The 17,377-nt window shown below is 43.8% G+C and overlaps 1 protein-coding gene and 1 long non-coding RNA gene across 4 annotated transcripts; both read left to right on the top strand.

Moving 5' to 3' along the window:
• Window positions 1-1,912: 1,912 nt before the first annotated feature.
• Window positions 1,913-5,334, top strand: LOC113587826 (nuclear body protein SP140-like protein). 3 transcript variants are annotated; one of them, XM_027026714.2, is made up of 8 exons: window positions 1,913-2,038; window positions 2,278-2,305; window positions 2,377-2,460; window positions 2,620-2,794; window positions 3,093-3,251; window positions 3,744-3,827; window positions 4,372-4,505; window positions 4,799-5,334. In XM_027026714.2, the coding sequence occupies exons 3-8, from the start codon at window positions 2,383-2,385 to the stop codon at window positions 4,835-4,837; spliced, it is 669 nt and encodes a 222-aa protein (XP_026882515.2). In that variant the 5' UTR covers window positions 1,913-2,038; window positions 2,278-2,305; window positions 2,377-2,382; the 3' UTR covers window positions 4,838-5,334. The 3 variants fall into 3 exon arrangements, with proteins under 3 accessions (XP_026882515.2, XP_026882514.2, XP_026882513.2); XM_027026713.2 differs by having other exon boundaries at window positions 2,278-2,460; window positions 4,803-5,334; XM_027026712.2 differs by having other exon boundaries at window positions 2,278-2,460.
• Window positions 5,335-13,622: 8,288 nt separating this feature from the next.
• LOC113587831 lies at window positions 13,623-14,325 on the top strand. Its single transcript, XR_003411792.1, has 3 exons — window positions 13,623-13,650; window positions 13,966-14,084; window positions 14,201-14,325. It is a non-coding gene; the product is annotated as an uncharacterized LOC113587831 (long non-coding RNA).
• Window positions 14,326-17,377: the final 3,052 nt, after the last annotated feature.

The raw sequence follows: 17,377 nt of genomic DNA, 5'->3' as shown, positions 1-17,377 counted from the left end.
ACGTTTCATGTGTACTTTTCTGTCTTTGATGTTTTTATTTAATTGCACACATCTTTGACATAGTTGCATATTATTCTTTTGATTGTGACATGGACCAAATGCATTGCCTTATAGACTTACTTAAAACTTTGACCTTTTGAAACTGTGAGTTAATTTAAGGTGCTTCATTTTTCCTCTCTCTTCTAAGGAAGGCCACCTGAAGTGCCCTCGCATGAAGAGGTGTGTGTTGCTCCACCCCTCTTTAACTGTCAGCGACCAGTGAAGAAATGAAGGAGTCAGTTGGCCAGGAGGAGCAGAGAGGGGAGCAAGAAGAGGAGGATGAAGAAGGAGAGACAGAGGAGGGAGAGGCAATGGATTTGTCTGAGTTTCAGGCTCCTTCTTTGCCAGTCAGCTGTGGGTCTGTCAGTGGGGTTTTATTCAAAAGCAGATTTACTTCAGGTAGGTGTATGAAGTGTAGGCGCGTGTTTACAGTTTAGCCTCATGTTACTTAACACACTAGAGCATAAGTCAGTGCAGTGTCTATTTTACAGAGGTGTTTTTGGAGTGTATAACTGTTTATTGGTTTTATCACAGTATAACTGTTTATTGGTTTTATCACAATTAAAATCTTCACGTTGGAAAGGAAAATGAAAAATATTTAAGCAGAATTAATAATGAGAAGCTTTAGGTCACTAGAGCTACAATAACTATGCAAAGTGTAACTATGCAGGTGTCACCGGTAGAGTGCGTAGCAATGGTTCGATCTGCAGAATATCAGGAATGTTCTTGGCATTCTTTAACAATGAGGCAGCAACAGTCAGCAAGCGGCAGCTCATGCTTTATTGCATAAGAATCGCAAGGTTTTTAGTCAAGATGATGATATACTTACCCAATGGAGGAAGGGAACCGTTGCAGTTGGTGTTACCATAGGCCCTGTGAGAAGAGGTGCTGATTGTCCTAAATGACAATCATGGACATCAAGGAGAGGAGAGAACTACCAGCATGGTGCAGCAAAGTGTTACTGGACCCTTATGAGAAGAGATATGGAGCAATGGTGCCATGAGTGTTCATGCTTTGTGGTTGCTAAGGGGGTACAGCCTAAGGTGTGAACATTCATGGGAAGGTTGACCACTTCTAAACCTATGGATGGAAGTGATGGAAGAGAGCATGTCCTGATGGTGACTGATGTGTTTTCTAAGTTCAGAGAAGCTAAGATAAGTTCAGACAAGAAGAGCTGAAGAGCTGGATGACACGTTACCATCCAGAAGGGAACGGTCAATGCAAGAGGTTCAATCGAATTTGTACAATTTGTTGCACTCCCTTCCTCCAGAGCAAGTCTAGTAGAACAAGGCCATGGGTTTTTAATGATGATATTGTTGTTGTTGTTGTTGTTGTTGTTTGCTTTACAGTTTTAATTTTTCTATTAAAACATCCTTTCAATAGTTTGCTTGCACATCTTTAATACATACAGGAAACGCAGAGTATATTTATTTAATAATCTAAAATATGTGTAGTTAAAGACTAGATCCATATTTGATCCCATCGTAGTCTGATGTAATTCCTTCTTTTTTAATGTATCGTGTCATTAAATCAGTGACTCTAATACTCTTTTTATTCTCATGTGTTTATCAGAAACAGACAGCCATTATTTTATAAAGTGTTTTATTAGTTTTTATATTACGTATTTCATAGTTAGCCTTTCTTTCGAATAGTCTATGTTTGTATGATTACCAGCTTTGGGCTTATCATACCGTACCACATTTTCATTTTTTCCCCTATCGTGCCAGCACTTTTGAGAGCTGGGGAGCTGGAGGTCCCATGCACCTTCCTCCAGAGTGTCTTGTAGGTATGTTGGTACCATCGCGTTGCTCAAAGTTAGAGGGCGTCGCGCGTGTCATTCGAGCGTTCTCTGAATTTCGGACGCGCTCTGAGGTAAAGTTTCGTTTTTCGAGGAGTAAGCGAGTGAGGTACTTCCGTCATCCTAGACGGGAGATTTGTAGATTTCACGTGTAAAAATCAACGCTTACCGACTGATAATCCAATTGGGAGCCGTATCGAGGTACTCTGACATTATAAATCCTATACGAATGAGGCAGAATTAGGATTAGAGCGCATTGTTCAAGTTTTGTATAACCGTGGCCTGTGAAGTGTTATCTTGTCGTTTATTTAGAAATAAAAACATAATTCCTCATTAGTTTAAAACAGCAATTTTATTTTTATTGACTTACAATTATGCTACTGTACATAATTTGAGGCTTTGTAACAGCTGTTTAATTTGACTGTCGTTTTACTGTACAGACGACTGACTGTGGGACGACGCCTTTTGGTATGGAGCCATTACACTTTCTAGAGTTTCTAACGAATAAAGAGTTAATTGGGTTTTTTCACTGCAAAAAGACGGAAATGTCCTGCATGGAACAACCGAACATATTCCTCAACCAGCTGCGAGACTATGATTTGGTCCCAGAAAAACTATATAAGGCAAGCGCTCTCTCTCTCTCTCTCTCTCTCTCTCTCTCTCTCTCTCTCTCTCTCTCTCTCTCTCTCTCTCTCTCTCTCTCTCTCTCTCTCTCTCTCTCTCTCTCTCTCTCTCTCTCTCTCTCTCTCTCTCTCAAACACTGAGTTATTTTATCCTTGCAGAAGGTGATAAGGATGAGGTGTAAGGAGAAGAAAAAGGATGGTGTGTATGAGGTTTTGGACAGGCTGGAGAAGGAGAGAAGCGACAAGGTGAAGGTGTTTTGGAGATGTGTATTCCACAACCACATCCTGCAGAAATACCCAGTTCTGTGTGGGCTCAGAAAAAGCCTGATGGACGGTCCGTTCCTCTCAGACACTTATACAACTTCTCAGGCTGTGCAACTGCTCATTCTATAATGTTCTCTACTTGTAAATCCACTACTGAAAGTCTTGTTTTTCTTATTCAGGATTTATAGTATGCATGTGTATGACTGAACCTTAATTTGTTCTGCTGTGGTATTTTTGTGTGTAATGGTTTCACCCACCTTCAGTATAAGCAGTCGTATTTTGTTTTTCTTGTGATGACTTGAAGTACTTTTTCAAGTTGATTTTTCATTCAGATTCTTAAAAATCCTGTGTGAAACTCTTTCATTCAGAGGTGAAGAAACCCCAGAGTGAAGAAAACACAGCAAAGAAGAGGAGAGGAAGAAGCAAAAGAAAGAAAAGTGTTGAAGAGACTGAGGATGATGAGCAACCCGGCCCATCCTCTTCTTCCTCCCCCAACCAACAGAAAAGCCCCAAGAAGCCCAAATTCTGTAAGTCTGTGGTCAAGTGCCCTTTATGTCCAACATTTGAGAATAATTGCAGCAATCCCTTGGTGAAATGATTAGATTTAGTAGGATACACTAGACCCAAACTGGTCTTAGATCAGATTTGGTGTTCTGTTGGATAGCGATAAGCTCCAGTTCAGCCCCTCCTCATGTTCTTTGTCTGCTACCCTGTGCCTTTACAATCCTTTGTTTATTTTTTAATCACATACTTGGCCTAAAATGATCACAGAATATCCTTAATTTTATAACTGTTACTAAAACATTAATGTATTTATAAGATAAAATAAAATATCTTTCTACCTTAGTTTACCTTATGTAATACACCTTTTTGAAAGTCTTTACACATTTAACTAATTTGGTTTGAGTTATGTATTTGTTTTTGCTGTATTGCATTTGATATTATGTAGGTTTTTTTCCCTTTAGAATTGCAATATTATATTCTAATTATATTCTATAATTTTTCTCTTGCTCTCTCAGCTTCTGCAGTTAAGAGAGGAGAAAAGCTACCTGTTACCTGTGGAAATAAAAAAGGCACTCTCTGCGGAAACAAGCTGGCTAAAGGTTCTCATTCTTCCCATATTATGGTTCAGTAAACCTATGGCAGTAGACACCAAAGGGATAGAGATGGTGTTGGTGTCCTCATCACTGGACTCAGAGGTTGTATGGACTGGATATCTTCCATCCACATCCTGGGTTATTATTTGTGAAGTGTTCATTGATTTTCTGCTAGTGAGGCATTTTAACACACTCCATGATCTTATGAGGTTAGCTCTGGCAACATTGTATTCTGCAGCATTGCTGGACCTGTAGGCTGCCAGTTATTTAAGAACCATACAGCAGTTATTGTTGTTGTTGGGTTTTTTTTTTGGTTTTTTGTGTGTGTGTGTTTATATGCAGCCCCACACATTTTAATTTACCAATACAAATAAAATCAAGAATTATTTCTGTGATGACAGAAATGTACATATAAAAAGAGAGTTAGGGTTACCCTGTTGGATTAAATTTACTTTTACTGGACCTTAATCTTGCTCTCATCTAAAGGTAAGAATCTAGATATTACATACCAAACTATCCTGGTACTGACACAGCAGCATGTGGCCTGTAGGGGGCGCATGCATTCATTCACAGGGCTGCTGGTTCACTCCGTCTGACTTTGAGCGGTTTGCAGGAAAGGGCAGCTGTAAGAACTGGAAACTCAGCATCCGTTGCCAGAACACTACACTGAAGAAACTGATCAAGGTAAATGCATTTGCTGACACTGATGAAGCACAGCCCTTTCAAAAATTGCAGATTTAATCCTCCATAAAATTTCATTACACACACCTTGCATGTTTTCCGGAGAGCACTGAAACAGTCACGTTTCTGTATTTGATCTTTTTATTTTATTACATACATCTTTTACATACTTGCTTATTTTTATTTTAATTCTGACATGGAGCAAATACACAGCCTTATAGAATTATTTAAAATCCACAACTTTTGAACCTGTGAGTTAATTTAAGGTGTTTCCTTTTTTTCCTCTTTCTTCTAAGGAAGGCCGTCTGAAGTGCCCTCGCATGAAGAGGAAATAGGCGAGGTGCTCTGCCTGTTTCACTGACTGACTCTTCACTTTACCTGTTTCCATGAATTAGTTTTTCCACAAATTATTTGTTAGTCATGCATTGTTTGCATCTCGCCTAGCACAGTCGAAGATGGCTCTATATTCACAGCTCCTCAGAAAGCTCCAGCCCTAGTTAGTCTATATTTCTCTTTAATTCCCTACACATTACTCACTCTACAGTTCTCTGATGATAATATGCATGATTCAAGGGACGTTTGTGTACAAGTTTGATTATGTTTGTGGTATGTGTGTGTACACATGTGGGTGTGTTGCTTCAGGGAAATGTAGATGTAGAAAATTGCATAATTTAGGTGGTTTAATCAGCATTCAAGGTCTGTGTATATTCTCTTCCACTGTTTATAGGATAATCATTTGATAATAACAATGTTAGATCCTGGAGCCTTTCTGTCTTCAGGCACCCAACGCAAGGTCTCTGCTTATCAGCCATGACATGGCGGCTTGACCGTGAGCTGATCGCCCGAGGTCATCCGCTCCCTCTTCTTGTCTCCTATACCCCTCCCTTTCTCTCTCTCTCTCTTTCTCTCTCTCTCTCTCTCTCTCTCTCTCTCTAAGCACAGGAGTGGATCATGGTGAGCACGGGAATAGCTCGTGGCTCGTTCATGCAGAGAACATCTAATCTTTACTAACCTTGTCTCTTTGCTTTCTACATAGACCCTTAGAACATGCCTCACTTTTCCCTGTCATCCTGTAGATTTAGATAGTAGATATAGGACACATATATACTCGGTGCTTTCCTCAATAAAGTGGAACTCTCTTGATTCACTACCTTGGTATCATTGTCTCTTGACTTCCCCGGATCCGGCTACAGAGGACGGAGGGCAGAGGGTAACTTGGAGGAGATCGAACCTGAAGGACTGGTCATTTTGAACCAGTTTCTAACAGTCTGGTATCAGAAGTGGGATACTGCGCAGGTAAGTGACACCCTAGTATTTAATGTGTCTTCTTCCTGCTTAGTATCTCTGTGCTTAAATTTAGTTTAGGTGCGTTTTTGTCTCAAATAAGGTGGAAGAAGTCTTGTCCGTTGGTACGAGCTGAATGTTGAATTTTGTACATGTTATCCTGCTTGTTGAAAAGGTGGAAGAAGTCTCGTCTATTGGCATGAGCTCAATTTTGTACTTGTTATCCTGCCTGTTGAAACAGTGGAAGAAGTCTTGTCTATTGGCATGAGCTGAATTTTGTGTACACTGTGTAATGATTTGTTATCCTGCCTGAGACTTATTGAAACGAAATTTACTGTTTATTGGTGAACCCTCCCTCCTCTGTATCTATTTGACCTGATTTCAGGACCATTCTGATGCATTGTTTAAAGCACAGGTTTACTGAGGAGGAGCTGATTAATGGCATTTAGTCACTGTCGTTTAGCAATGACACCCTCCCAAATTCGAATAGCGACTGAGCCAATGTTTATTACTGGACACAGCAGACTAATGTTGACACCTTTTATCAGGAACTGAAGGAATTCCTACTTAAACTACAGGCCTCTCGGAGAGACATTTATGCAGCAACCAGCTGCAGATATGGCCCTGATGAGCCATGCTTAGTGTTTTACTCTCCTGTTTTACTAGGGCCTGGACTGAGCAGGCAGGCCTTGGATCAACCTCAGAGTCAGACAGGAACCTGTTCGTATCAACTTGCCTGCAAAATATGAATCCTCAACATGCACAAACTCTGTGGTGTAACATAGAGAACCTCTTTAGTAAGTCTCCAACTGAGTTTGCCTCTATGGTGCACGAATTAGAGGCTGTGGGTGCCCTTCCCGTTACAATACAGAAACCAGTCCCTGTCATGGTTAGCACCCAGTTTAAGAAGAACTTGGAGTGCCACTATTGTCACAAAAAGGGTCATTTTGCTCGTGAATGCTGTAAGGAATGGTGGGATGAATCAAAATCAAAGAATGACGACAGAAAGGGTCAGCAGCCCATGGACGGATTTCAATATCCTGGTAATTGGTAGGCTGCACCAGCTTTCCCACCAGCACCGCCACCTAATCAATAGGAGTGCCCTCAGGACGGGACCCTCACGGACACTAATCTGAACCAGTTTGCAGGTTTAAGTGCCACCCTAGCTAATGATTTTCATTTGCATCCTGTTATTGATCTGCTAATTGATAATCATTCTTATTCATTTCTGGTGGACTCTGGTGCCACTTATTCATCCTTTAGCTCGAACTGTTACACTGGTCTGGTCTCTGGTTCGTCTGTTAGTTCTGTGGGAATTTCGGGGTCCTTGTGGACTGTCCTAAAATGCACTCTCTGCCCGTTAGAAGTCTGGATGACCCCTCAATTTTTTTGATGCATCAGTTTGTAGTTATTCCTGGTTCTCCATTTAACCTGTTGGGTCGTGATGTAATGTTTAAAATGAATCTCTTAGGGCAAAATGACGATCCATTCTGGACCAAATATCTCTATGTTTACAGATGTGTTGGGCCAGCCTAGCAACACAGCCGACCACTCTATACTTCCTGAGCTGGAAGACATCCCTAAATCACAGTGGGCCACCCATAATAACGATGTGGGGTTTATAGATTGTCCTCACTACAAGCACGATACCCGTTTACTGTAATCAGTATCCGCTATCTCATGAAGAAGAGACCTATCATTGTTACCTATCATTGACTCACTGCTCACCTAAGGCGTAATCATTCCCACTGTGTCACCCTACAATACACCTGTAAACCCAATGCATAAACCGAGTGGTAAGGAATGGAGATTTACACAAGGTGCATTAATGACATAGTAGTTCCTATAGTCCCGCTGGTGCCTGATGTGTCTGCCATTCTAACTGCTATTCCTGCACACCATTACTATTTTATTGTTGTGGATATTTGCTCTGCCTTTTTCTATGTACCAGTCCACCCGGACAGCCGACCACTTTTCGCATTTACGTTTCAGGGTAAGCAATACACGTGGTGCCGACTCCCCCAGGGCTTCCTGGACTCCCCGCCTGTGTTCTTCGCTGTTGTAAGAGACACACTGGTGTCCTGAGTCCCTCCAGAGGACTGTGTTGTTATCAGTTATGCAGACGACATCCTCTTGTCATCAACAATGCAGGAGTGCTGCGTGATGGGGTCCCGCTCACTACTGAAACATCTGGCTTCATGTGGGTTTAAGGTTTCACCATCTAAGCTCCAGTGGTGCAAGCCGTCTGTCATGTATCTGGGGTTCCTGTTGTCCGCTGGTGAATGTCGCCTCTCAGATGACCGGGCAGTCATACGTGACATCCCTCCGCCCAGCACAAAATAAGCTATGCTGAGTTTCCTAGGTCTGGTTAACTACTGCTGCCAATGGGTGCCGGATTGTTCCTTTCATGATAAAGTCTTCAGGCAGGGCTGTGAAAAAGACTGTCCTGATACGTTGGTCTGGAGTGAGCCCATGTATCACTCATTTAGGGCTCTGAAATCAGCCTTGTGCTCTGCTCTAGCGCTTGGCCTGCCGAACTATAATCTGCCCTTTCACCTTTACATTTCTGAAAACAGCTCCACAGCCATGGGCGTCCTGGCCCAGGAGCACTGTGGCAATTATTGCCCTGTGGCCTACCTTTACAAATTTTTTGATTCGGTAGTTTAAGGCATGCCGGCCTGCTTACACACTGTGGCTGCCCCGGCCCTGCTGGTCATTGACGCAGAGAAATTGGCACTGTCTCATCCCATGGTTCTACACACTTCACATCAAGTTATTAACATTATGAATAACATTCAAACACAGCACATGATGGCACAGTGGCGTTCAGGCTATCCTCTGTGCCACTCAGAATTTAACCATTAAATCACACACGACCCTAAGTTCACCTGCTAATCTGTTGCAATCGCTTTTCATATCGCTAGATCATTCTGATGACTCTGTGCCCCATGACTGCATTGAGGCTATCCTTGAGTCATCGAGAATGTGCTCTGATCTCTCTAGCATGACGCTTGAAGGTGGCTATCACATTTTTGTCGATGGCTCATGTTTTAAACCGTCTGACTCCGAATTTTCCTGTGGTTATTCTGTCTGCTCTCTGCCCAACTTCATTTGGGAGGCTTACTCTCTCCCTTACAGGTCTGCTCAAGTAGCTGAACTGATGGCATTGACCAGGGCCTGTCATGTATTCCGAGATCAGGTTGTCACCATCTATACTGATTTCCGTTTTGCGTTTGGAGTTGCTCGTGACTTCGGTAAGATTTGGCACTCCAGGGGGTTCCGCACCTCGGATGGTAAGCCCATTTCTAATTCAGGACTAGTGTCTGCACATTTGTCTGCTTGTACACTACCAGCTCGGCTGGCTGTCGTAAAGGTCAGGGGTCATGACACAACCTCTGGATCTGACACAGCCTCTGGCAATTGCCTTAGCGGACGAGGTTGCATGTTGGGCAGCCCATATGCTATATCATCGACATGTGAAGCTGTCTCCATGTTTTCTCATTGTTTGGTACCGACTGATATCGATCTGCGTTTCTTACAAGCTCAGGGTACACGACAGGACTGCTCTCACTGGGCTGATCAAGGATGCAGGCCTGATAATGATGGTCTGATTCGTGACCGAGAGGGGCGTATCGCCCTTCCTAAATCTGTTTTGCCATTTCTTATGCGTCATTTTCATGAGATTTCACGTCGCACAAAGGGGGCTAACATTCAAAAACAGCTTTGTATACCGGAAACACATAAAACTGTAAAACTCCTCCTAGATAGCTGCTTAACCTGTGCTAGAAGCAACCAGGGTAAAACACAAGCCAAACATGATGCCTTGCCGGTTCCTGAATATCCCTTTCAGTGTCTACAGATAGGCTTTACGCACACGCCACCTTGTGGCTAGTTGAAGTACCTGCTGGTGATTGTAGACAGGTTTTCCAAGTGGACTGAGGCGTTTCCTTGTTCTAAGGAAGATGTCCGCACTGTGGTTAAAATCCTACGCAAGGACATAATACCGAGGTACAGTGTGCCTCAGGTAACAGATTCAGATCAGGGACCCTGTTTCATTTCTAAGGTAACTCAGAAACTATGCACCTACATAACTATTGACTGGAAGTTTCACATCCCTTATCATCCTCAGTCATCTGGCTTTGTTGAGAGAATGAATTGTACCTTGAAAGAAAGGTTAACAAAGGCTATGATGGAAACAGGAAAGAAGTGGATAGATGTACTGCTAGTGGTGTTGTGTGAGAACAGAATGACACCCAGTGCCACCACCAAATTGTCACCATTTGAGGTAATTTTTGGTAGACCATTTACAACCCTATGGGTCAGAATTAACCCAGGTATTTCTCATTCAGGTGACATGGACGTGATCTTGGGGGACTACACCCAAATGTTGATTGAGAAATTGAACAGTGTGCATGGTAATGTCTCTTGCACTCTCCCTCTTCCCACAGACAAGCCTACTCATCCATTTATTCCAGGTGACACTGTTTTGGTCAAATCATTGAACCCTCGGAAAGTTGGTGAAGCTGCGTATGGACCCCCAACAACTGTGATCGCAGTGACCCAAACCGCTATACTAACATCGGGAGTAGCTAACGCATCCGACAAGCAAAATGCACCTTAACAAATTCAAATATAGTACAAAATTTGTTATATGATTTCATGCTGAGGGACTGCCCCTTGGCTGCACCACACACCAAGGAAGTACTCCTTGGCCCTGTATGTCAATACACTTTAGCACTGGTATTATAACTTGATAGATATCTTATCTGCCTATTAACATCCTTTTGCAGACTCTTTGGTCCTTTCCTGATAAATGCATATAAAACCTTACTGTAGGAATAATGGGCCCCATTCGTGTGATAATATTGGCATTATTTTCAGTCTCAAAAGGTACAAAAGGGGGGATAGTGGGCTTTCAGAGTCATCAACAACATTGTAATGGTAATTTAGCTTGTATGGTCTCCCTGGTAGCGGCAGGAGAGGTGGAGCCAGGGAAGGACTGTCTGGTGTGTCAAGCATTCCATACACCCTGGGTACCGGTCCCGGTAGATGATGTTATGGAAACAGCACTTAATCATAATTGATCAGACTGTCAAATCAATATGGGAGTAGGGTTTATGATAAATGTATCTAAGGCATTAGCTGCCAGTGGTAATCTCCCCGCATGGGCCTTGGATGGTGGTTGACCACTGTCTTGCAGAACTGCCTAGTCCTTGATCTCCTCTTGGCAAAGGAAGGAGGCATCTTCATTAATGAAATGTTTTGTTTTGACATCCATAGTTACTATAACAACATTACTGACATCATTTCACACATGAAGACCGCTATTGCTGAGCCACCACCCGCCGATGATTCTTGATTCAATTGGTGGGCTGACCTTGTCAGCCCTTGGGGATATTGGCTCATAAAAAAATATTTTTCCCATACTCCTGATTATTGTGTTGATTCTTATTTGTTGACCCTGGTTATTGTCACTGCTGTCTTCTTTCATAACTTACATTTCTACCTCCGTGATTAATCATGCTAATGTTGCCTTGGTGACTGTGTATTAGAAAGGTCTATATACTAATATGTGATTCCTTTGGAATCAAAGGGGGGAGTCTTAGATACTGGAGCCTTTCTCTCTTCAGGCACCCAACGCAAGGTCTCTGCCTATCAGTCATGGCATGGCAGCTTGACCGTGAGCTGGTCGCCCGAGGTCATCCGCTCCCTCTTCTTGTCTCCTTTATCCCTCCCTTTCTCTCTCTCTCTCTCTCTCTCTCTCTCTCTCTCTCTCTCTCTCTCTCTCTCTCTCTCTCTATCTCTCTCTATCTATTTCTCTTTAAGCACAGGAGTGGCTCATGGTGAGCATGGGAACAGCTCGTGGCTCGTTCATGCAGAGAACATCTAATCTTTACTAACCTTGTCTCTTTCCTTTCTACATAGACCCTTAGAACATGCCTCACTTTTCCCCGTCATCCTGTAGATTTAGATAGTAGATATAGGACACATATATACTCGGTGCTTTCCTCAATAAAGTGGAACTCTCTTGATTCACTACCTTGGTGTCAGTGTCTGTTGACTTCCCCGGATCTGGCTATGGAGGACGGAGGGCACAGGGTAACTTGGAGGAGATTGAACCTGAAGGACTGGTCACTTTGAACCAGTTTCTAACAAACAATGGGATCCACACTAAGCCAGATATTTTAGCAGGAATTCAAAACCATCTTTAATATCCAATAGCTTTTTTCCTCAATCAGAAGCCTTCATTTCATAACATAAGTAACAGGGCATATTCCTCTAGGTATTGTTATATGAAACTAATCTTCCTAAATGTATCCTGTTTGAAAACATATTCATGATCATATTTTATATGCATGTGTAGGTGTTTCGTGCAATGTAAGTCCAATGCTTACTAGTGGACAAATAAAGTTGATTCAACTCACTTTAACTTGAAAAAGGCTCTGCTAGGAATGCTTTGTCTAAAGTTTTTTTTTTTCCCTAAAAGATGTTTAGTGTCATATATAACAGTTTTTAACCCTTTTAGAAGGTTTGCCTTTATGTATATATGTTGTGCAAACAATGGTGGTTGATTGGAAACTTGCTGTATACAAATGGAGTTGATGGGCTAAAATACCAATTAATGATGAGAAGCTTTAGCTCACGAGACAACAATAACTATGCAAATGCATTTTTCTGGTCATTGGGAACACGTTTTATCTAGTTCATCATCCCCTGTTTTCTGTCCCAGTCCTTACAACACTGTCTCACATATTTCCCCCATTTGCCTGGCATATCAGTGGTTTGCCGATAGGCTACCAGTCTCTCTCTCTCTCTCTCTCTCTCTCTCTCTATATATATATATATATATATATATATATATACACTAAAAGTAAAACTCCGTTATATTCCTCAACGTTCCTCCCGTTACATTTTCAACTAATTTTTTACAATTTTGTACGTCACTACCTGTCATGTGTGGGAGGGTTAGTGAAATCTCTAAAGATGATCATTGAATGACGCCGCTTTGCATCGGTAACGTCAACAGCTGGACAAAAATACCTACATAATGAACAGACAACAGGCACATTTTCCGGCATTAAACTCAAATGACACTTATGAAAAGTAGCTGGCTACACATCTGTGTGAGAAGTCGGCGCTCTTTCCTAATGTGCATTATTAACATGAAAGTAAAGTGTGATATCAATGTTATTTTGAAGAACAAATGGCTTGCTAGCTACGTAGCTATAAACTACAAGCAACAGAAAAATACATGCAGTAGCTGAACTGAACTCATGGTGTGCCAATGCAAGCCCTATTTTGAGGCATGTTTTTAAGATGATAAAAGTTAAGTTTATAAAAATTAAGGCTTGTTATTGATTTTATATAGTGATATTTTTTTCTGCCACAAACAGGCACGGTTGTAACGTTCTGAGCATGTACAGAGTCGCTCGAAGTAATGCAGCTTTATTAGAGAATACGCATAGTCCACAATCAGAATCCAAAGTACACAAGCCAAGGTTGTAATCAAGAAATCAGTCCAGGAGCAACCGGAAAAGAGGGAACAGGCAGAGAGCAAATCCAAAATACAGGCAGAGCTGAAACAAACCAAAATGCCAGACAAAGCTAAACAACGGCTCAGAAACGAGTAAACGAGACATCGCAAAGAGTGCCCACAAACACGGTGTTTAAATACAGAAACTAATGAGAACTAACACAATACTTATTAAAATAACTGGTAGGCAATAGAACCAACTAGGCGACGGAACCAAAAGAAACCAAAACAAGGAAACACGAGGAAACCAGGAAGTAAACAAACGTGGTGGAGTTGCAGTGGGAACCGCGACGTCAAAGAGGGACGAACGTGACAGCAGTTGTTAGCAAAGTAGGATACACTGGCTTACAAGGTTTTTGTTTCCTTTACAGGTTTTGGTGTTGCAAATAGACTTTTGATGCTGATCACAGAAATGAATTCGAAATTTTACATCACGTACGGCTTTTGAGAAACGGTTACTTTTGTTTTACAATCATTGTGAAATTTTGAGACATAATATATAGATTTACTTGCTCGACAGTAAATTATATATATTTTTTGGTTAAAATCATATTTTTGATGGCCATGACCAATGTTTGATGGCCATTTCAATGTTTCAAGTGCCAATTAAAGTGTCGCGCAAGGGTCACTTTGCTTTCTCGACAGCATTGGTGGACTCTGCTGTGGCAGGGAATGTAATGGACTGGGATTTCGTGAAGAGGCTAGTGATAAAAGCAATTCCCCTGCCCTTCCCCTTGAGTATAAAGGCATGGGATGGGGGCCAGGTGGGTTTCACCTTTGTTACACGTCACTCCCCGTGTTCAGCTGGAAACAAACGGGGATTACATAGAGCAAACCTCCTTTTACCTAATCCCTTCTCTCTCTCGCCCCCTCACATTAGGCCTCCCTTGGCTATGCAAACACATCCCTCACCTACTGTGGTCCAGGAACCACATCCTCGCGTGTGTGCCCTATTGTGGTAAGCAGTGCCTCCCTAACAGGACAGTGCATCTTCAGTCTACCTCGATCGAGAGCCCAGAGGTCTACGGGGACCTCATCATCCACCAGGAGTACCATGAACTGTCTGAGGTGTTCAGTCTGGTGAATGCTACACAGCCCCCTCCCCCATTGGGAGTGGGTGTAAGGGTTGGCACCAGGCCAGGGCCACCTCCGGCCACCAGAGGGAGGCCTCGAGTCAACCACACCACTAATCTGTTTTAACACCCAACAGCTGGGTTAGACCTTATAAAAGCCCAGTGACCCAGCCATTCAGTGCTGGGTCTTTGCTAAAGTTTTGAGCCAAGCTCCTAGTTGGTAACTTCAGGTATTGAGGTCTGTGACCCCTCATGCTACACCTCACTTCTTGTCTGCGAGGGTGTTTGTGTTTTTACACATCTACTCCCCTCTCCAGTTTTCCCTCTTGAGTCTGTCTCTCTCCTGAGGCTTCCCTTAGCCATTCAAGTTCCTCCCCGTTTTCTGGTTTTGTTTGGGAAGTTTTAGTTTTGTTTTCCCCAGTGCATCGGTGTTGCCATTTTTTCCCGTGGCGTTCTTTGTTCTCCTTTTTTCCATGCTCGGGATGGTGTTTAGTTTTTTTTCCCTTTTGTTTTACCTGATCCAAGATCTAACTGTTCTGCACATGGGCCCGCTGTTCTTAGAGTGTGGTTGCTCACCCAGTAGGCTATTGGTGTCATCACCTAGCTGAGCTGGGTTTGAGCCCACCTTATAGTGGGACTGTGCCATAAACCTCAAGGAGGGATCCATACAGGGGTATATATATGCCCCTCCAGTGTCAGCAGGTGTATTCTTTGTCAAAAAGAAGGATGGAGGTTTGAGGCCATGTGTAGACTACCGGAGACTTAACAAACTACTGGTTAAGTAAACCTATCCCCTCCTCCTGGTCCCTGTGGAACATGAGCAGTTGAGAGGTGCTGGTATTTCACTAGGTTAGATCTGCACGGTGCCTACAACCTCATTAGGATCAGGGAGGGTGATGAATGGTAGACTTTAGCACATCTTCTGGTCACTATGAATACCTGGTCCTGCCATATGGGTTGGCTACAGCCCCCTCAATATTTCAGGCCTATATTAATGAGGTCTTAAGGGAGTTCCTGGGTAGATTGGTCATTGCGTATATTAATGACATCCTAATCTATTCCGCCTCCTTTGACCAACATGTGCGTGACGTTTGCACTGTTCTCCATACCCTTTTGAAGAACCAGCTTTACTGCAAGCTAGAAAAGTGCAAGTTTCATTGCAAAGAGGTGAACCTTTTAGGGTACATCATAAAGAAGGGTAGCGTAGGCATGCAACCCGGCAAGGTGGAAGCCGTGACAGGCTGGCCAAGACCCTGGACATAATGGGAGTTGCAACGCTTCATAAAATCTTTTAGCACCCTAGCCAGGCCCCTCACGGACTTGTTTAGGGGAAAAACCAAACAGCTAAGGTGGGGTGAGGCGGCAGAGAGAGCGTTCACAGACCTGAAGACCGCCTTCTCCACCGCTCCCGTGTTGCAACAACCCAACCTGGAGAGACCCTTTACTGTGGAGGTAGATGCCTCAGATGTGGGAGTAGGAGTTGTGCTGTCCCAAGTGAGAGGGGAGGAAGGTAAGCTACGTCTCATCGCTTACTTTTCAAGGAAGCTGAGCCCGTCTAAGCGGAACTACGGCGTGGGGGACAGAGAACTCCTGTTAATGAAACCCGTGTTGGAGGAGTGGAGGCATTGGCTGGAGGGAGAGAGACATCCCTTCACCATCATCACTGATCACAAGAACCTATAGTACCTCCAAACCACAAAAAGGTTGAATTTTAGGCAGGTGCGGTGGTCTCTTTTCTTCTCCAGGTTTGCCTTTCATGTCACCTACAGGCTGGGAGAGAAAAAGGGTGGATCTGCTCTCCCAGCAACATCATGCCGAGGCCCAGTCTTCCAGTCAGTAACCGGTGCTCCCTCCCTCGTGTTTCTTGGCCACGGTGACCTTGGACATCGACTGCAGCATAGAGGCCGCCAACCAGCTTTGTCCTGCTTAGACATTGCAAGGACCTTATCAACTGGGCACACACATCTGTGGAGACAGGACATCTGGGATGGACGCACACCACGCAACTGTTGAGCACAAGATACTGGTGGCCTGCCATGCACAGGGACGTCACCAGGTATGTGTCCTTGTGCACCAACTGCACCCGCAGCAAGACCCCACGCACTCTTCTTGCCAGTAAGCTACTTCCCCTCCCCACTCCTCAGCGATCTTGGTCCCATATCTCCATAGATTTTGTCACGGGCCTGCCTGCCTCTGAGGGGAACACAATCATTTTGGTGATCGTGGATCGCTTCTCCAAAATGGTTAGGTTCATCCCGCTAAAAGGCCTACCCACAACCTTGGCAACAGCAGACTTGCTCTTCTGCCATGTCTTCAGACAGTTTAGGTTGTCTGAGGACATTGTCTCAGGCAGGGGGCTCAATTCACCTCAAGACTGTGGAAGGAACTGCTTGGGAAACTGAATATTATCATGAGTTGGATGTCAGGTTACCATCCCCAGGCCAATGGCCAAGTGGAGAGGGTAAACCAGGAATTGGGCAAGTTCCTTCGTCTCTACTACCAGTGACATCCAGAGACCTGGAGTACATGCCTAGCATGGGCCGAATATGCACAAAACTCTGTGTCATGCTGGAACAAGGCTAACACCATTTGAATGTGTTTGAGGGTACCAGCCCCCCTTTACCCCTGGAACCCAGCGATGTCAGACCGGCCAACTGTTGAGCAGTCGTGCAGATGCAGCGAGCAGGTTTGGGGGGAGACCCACAGGAGTCTGTGCTCCTCCATCGTGGCCTACAAAAAAAGGCAGACCGAAAGCAGGGACTGACTTCCTGGTTCAAGCTGGGTCAAACTGTGGGCCAAATATGAGGGTCCGTAGACTATAATAAGTTGGGTGAATGAGGTGACCTACAGGTTGGGTCTGCCGGGACATATGCGGGCGTCCAGGGCCTTCCACATGTCTCTCGGAAGAGGGGAGCCCCTTGGGAGCTCCACCCCCACTGCTGGAGATCGGGGGTAAGCCAGCCTACAGGGTGAGGACCTTGCTA

This window comes from Electrophorus electricus, chromosome 4 (assembly GCF_013358815.1).
Source record: "Electrophorus electricus isolate fEleEle1 chromosome 4, fEleEle1.pri, whole genome shotgun sequence".
Taxonomy (NCBI): domain Eukaryota; kingdom Metazoa; phylum Chordata; class Actinopteri; order Gymnotiformes; family Gymnotidae; genus Electrophorus; species Electrophorus electricus.
Note: the sequence above shows the minus strand (reverse complement) of the source record. Positions and strands in the feature narration are given on the sequence as shown.

Bases quoted from the DNA above. Each gene is read 5' to 3' on its own strand.
- LOC113587826 (XM_027026712.2), top strand. From the start codon at position 2,308: ATGGAGCCATTACACTTTCTAGAGTTTCTAACGAATAAAGAGTTAATT. The intron at 3,252-3,743 runs GTAAGTCTGTGG...TTGCTCTCTCAG, and splicing joins CCCCAAGAAGCCCAAATTCT to CTTCTGCAGTTAAGAGAGGA. The intron at 4,506-4,798 runs GTAAATGCATTT...CTTTCTTCTAAG, and splicing joins CACTGAAGAAACTGATCAAG to GAAGGCCGTCTGAAGTGCCC.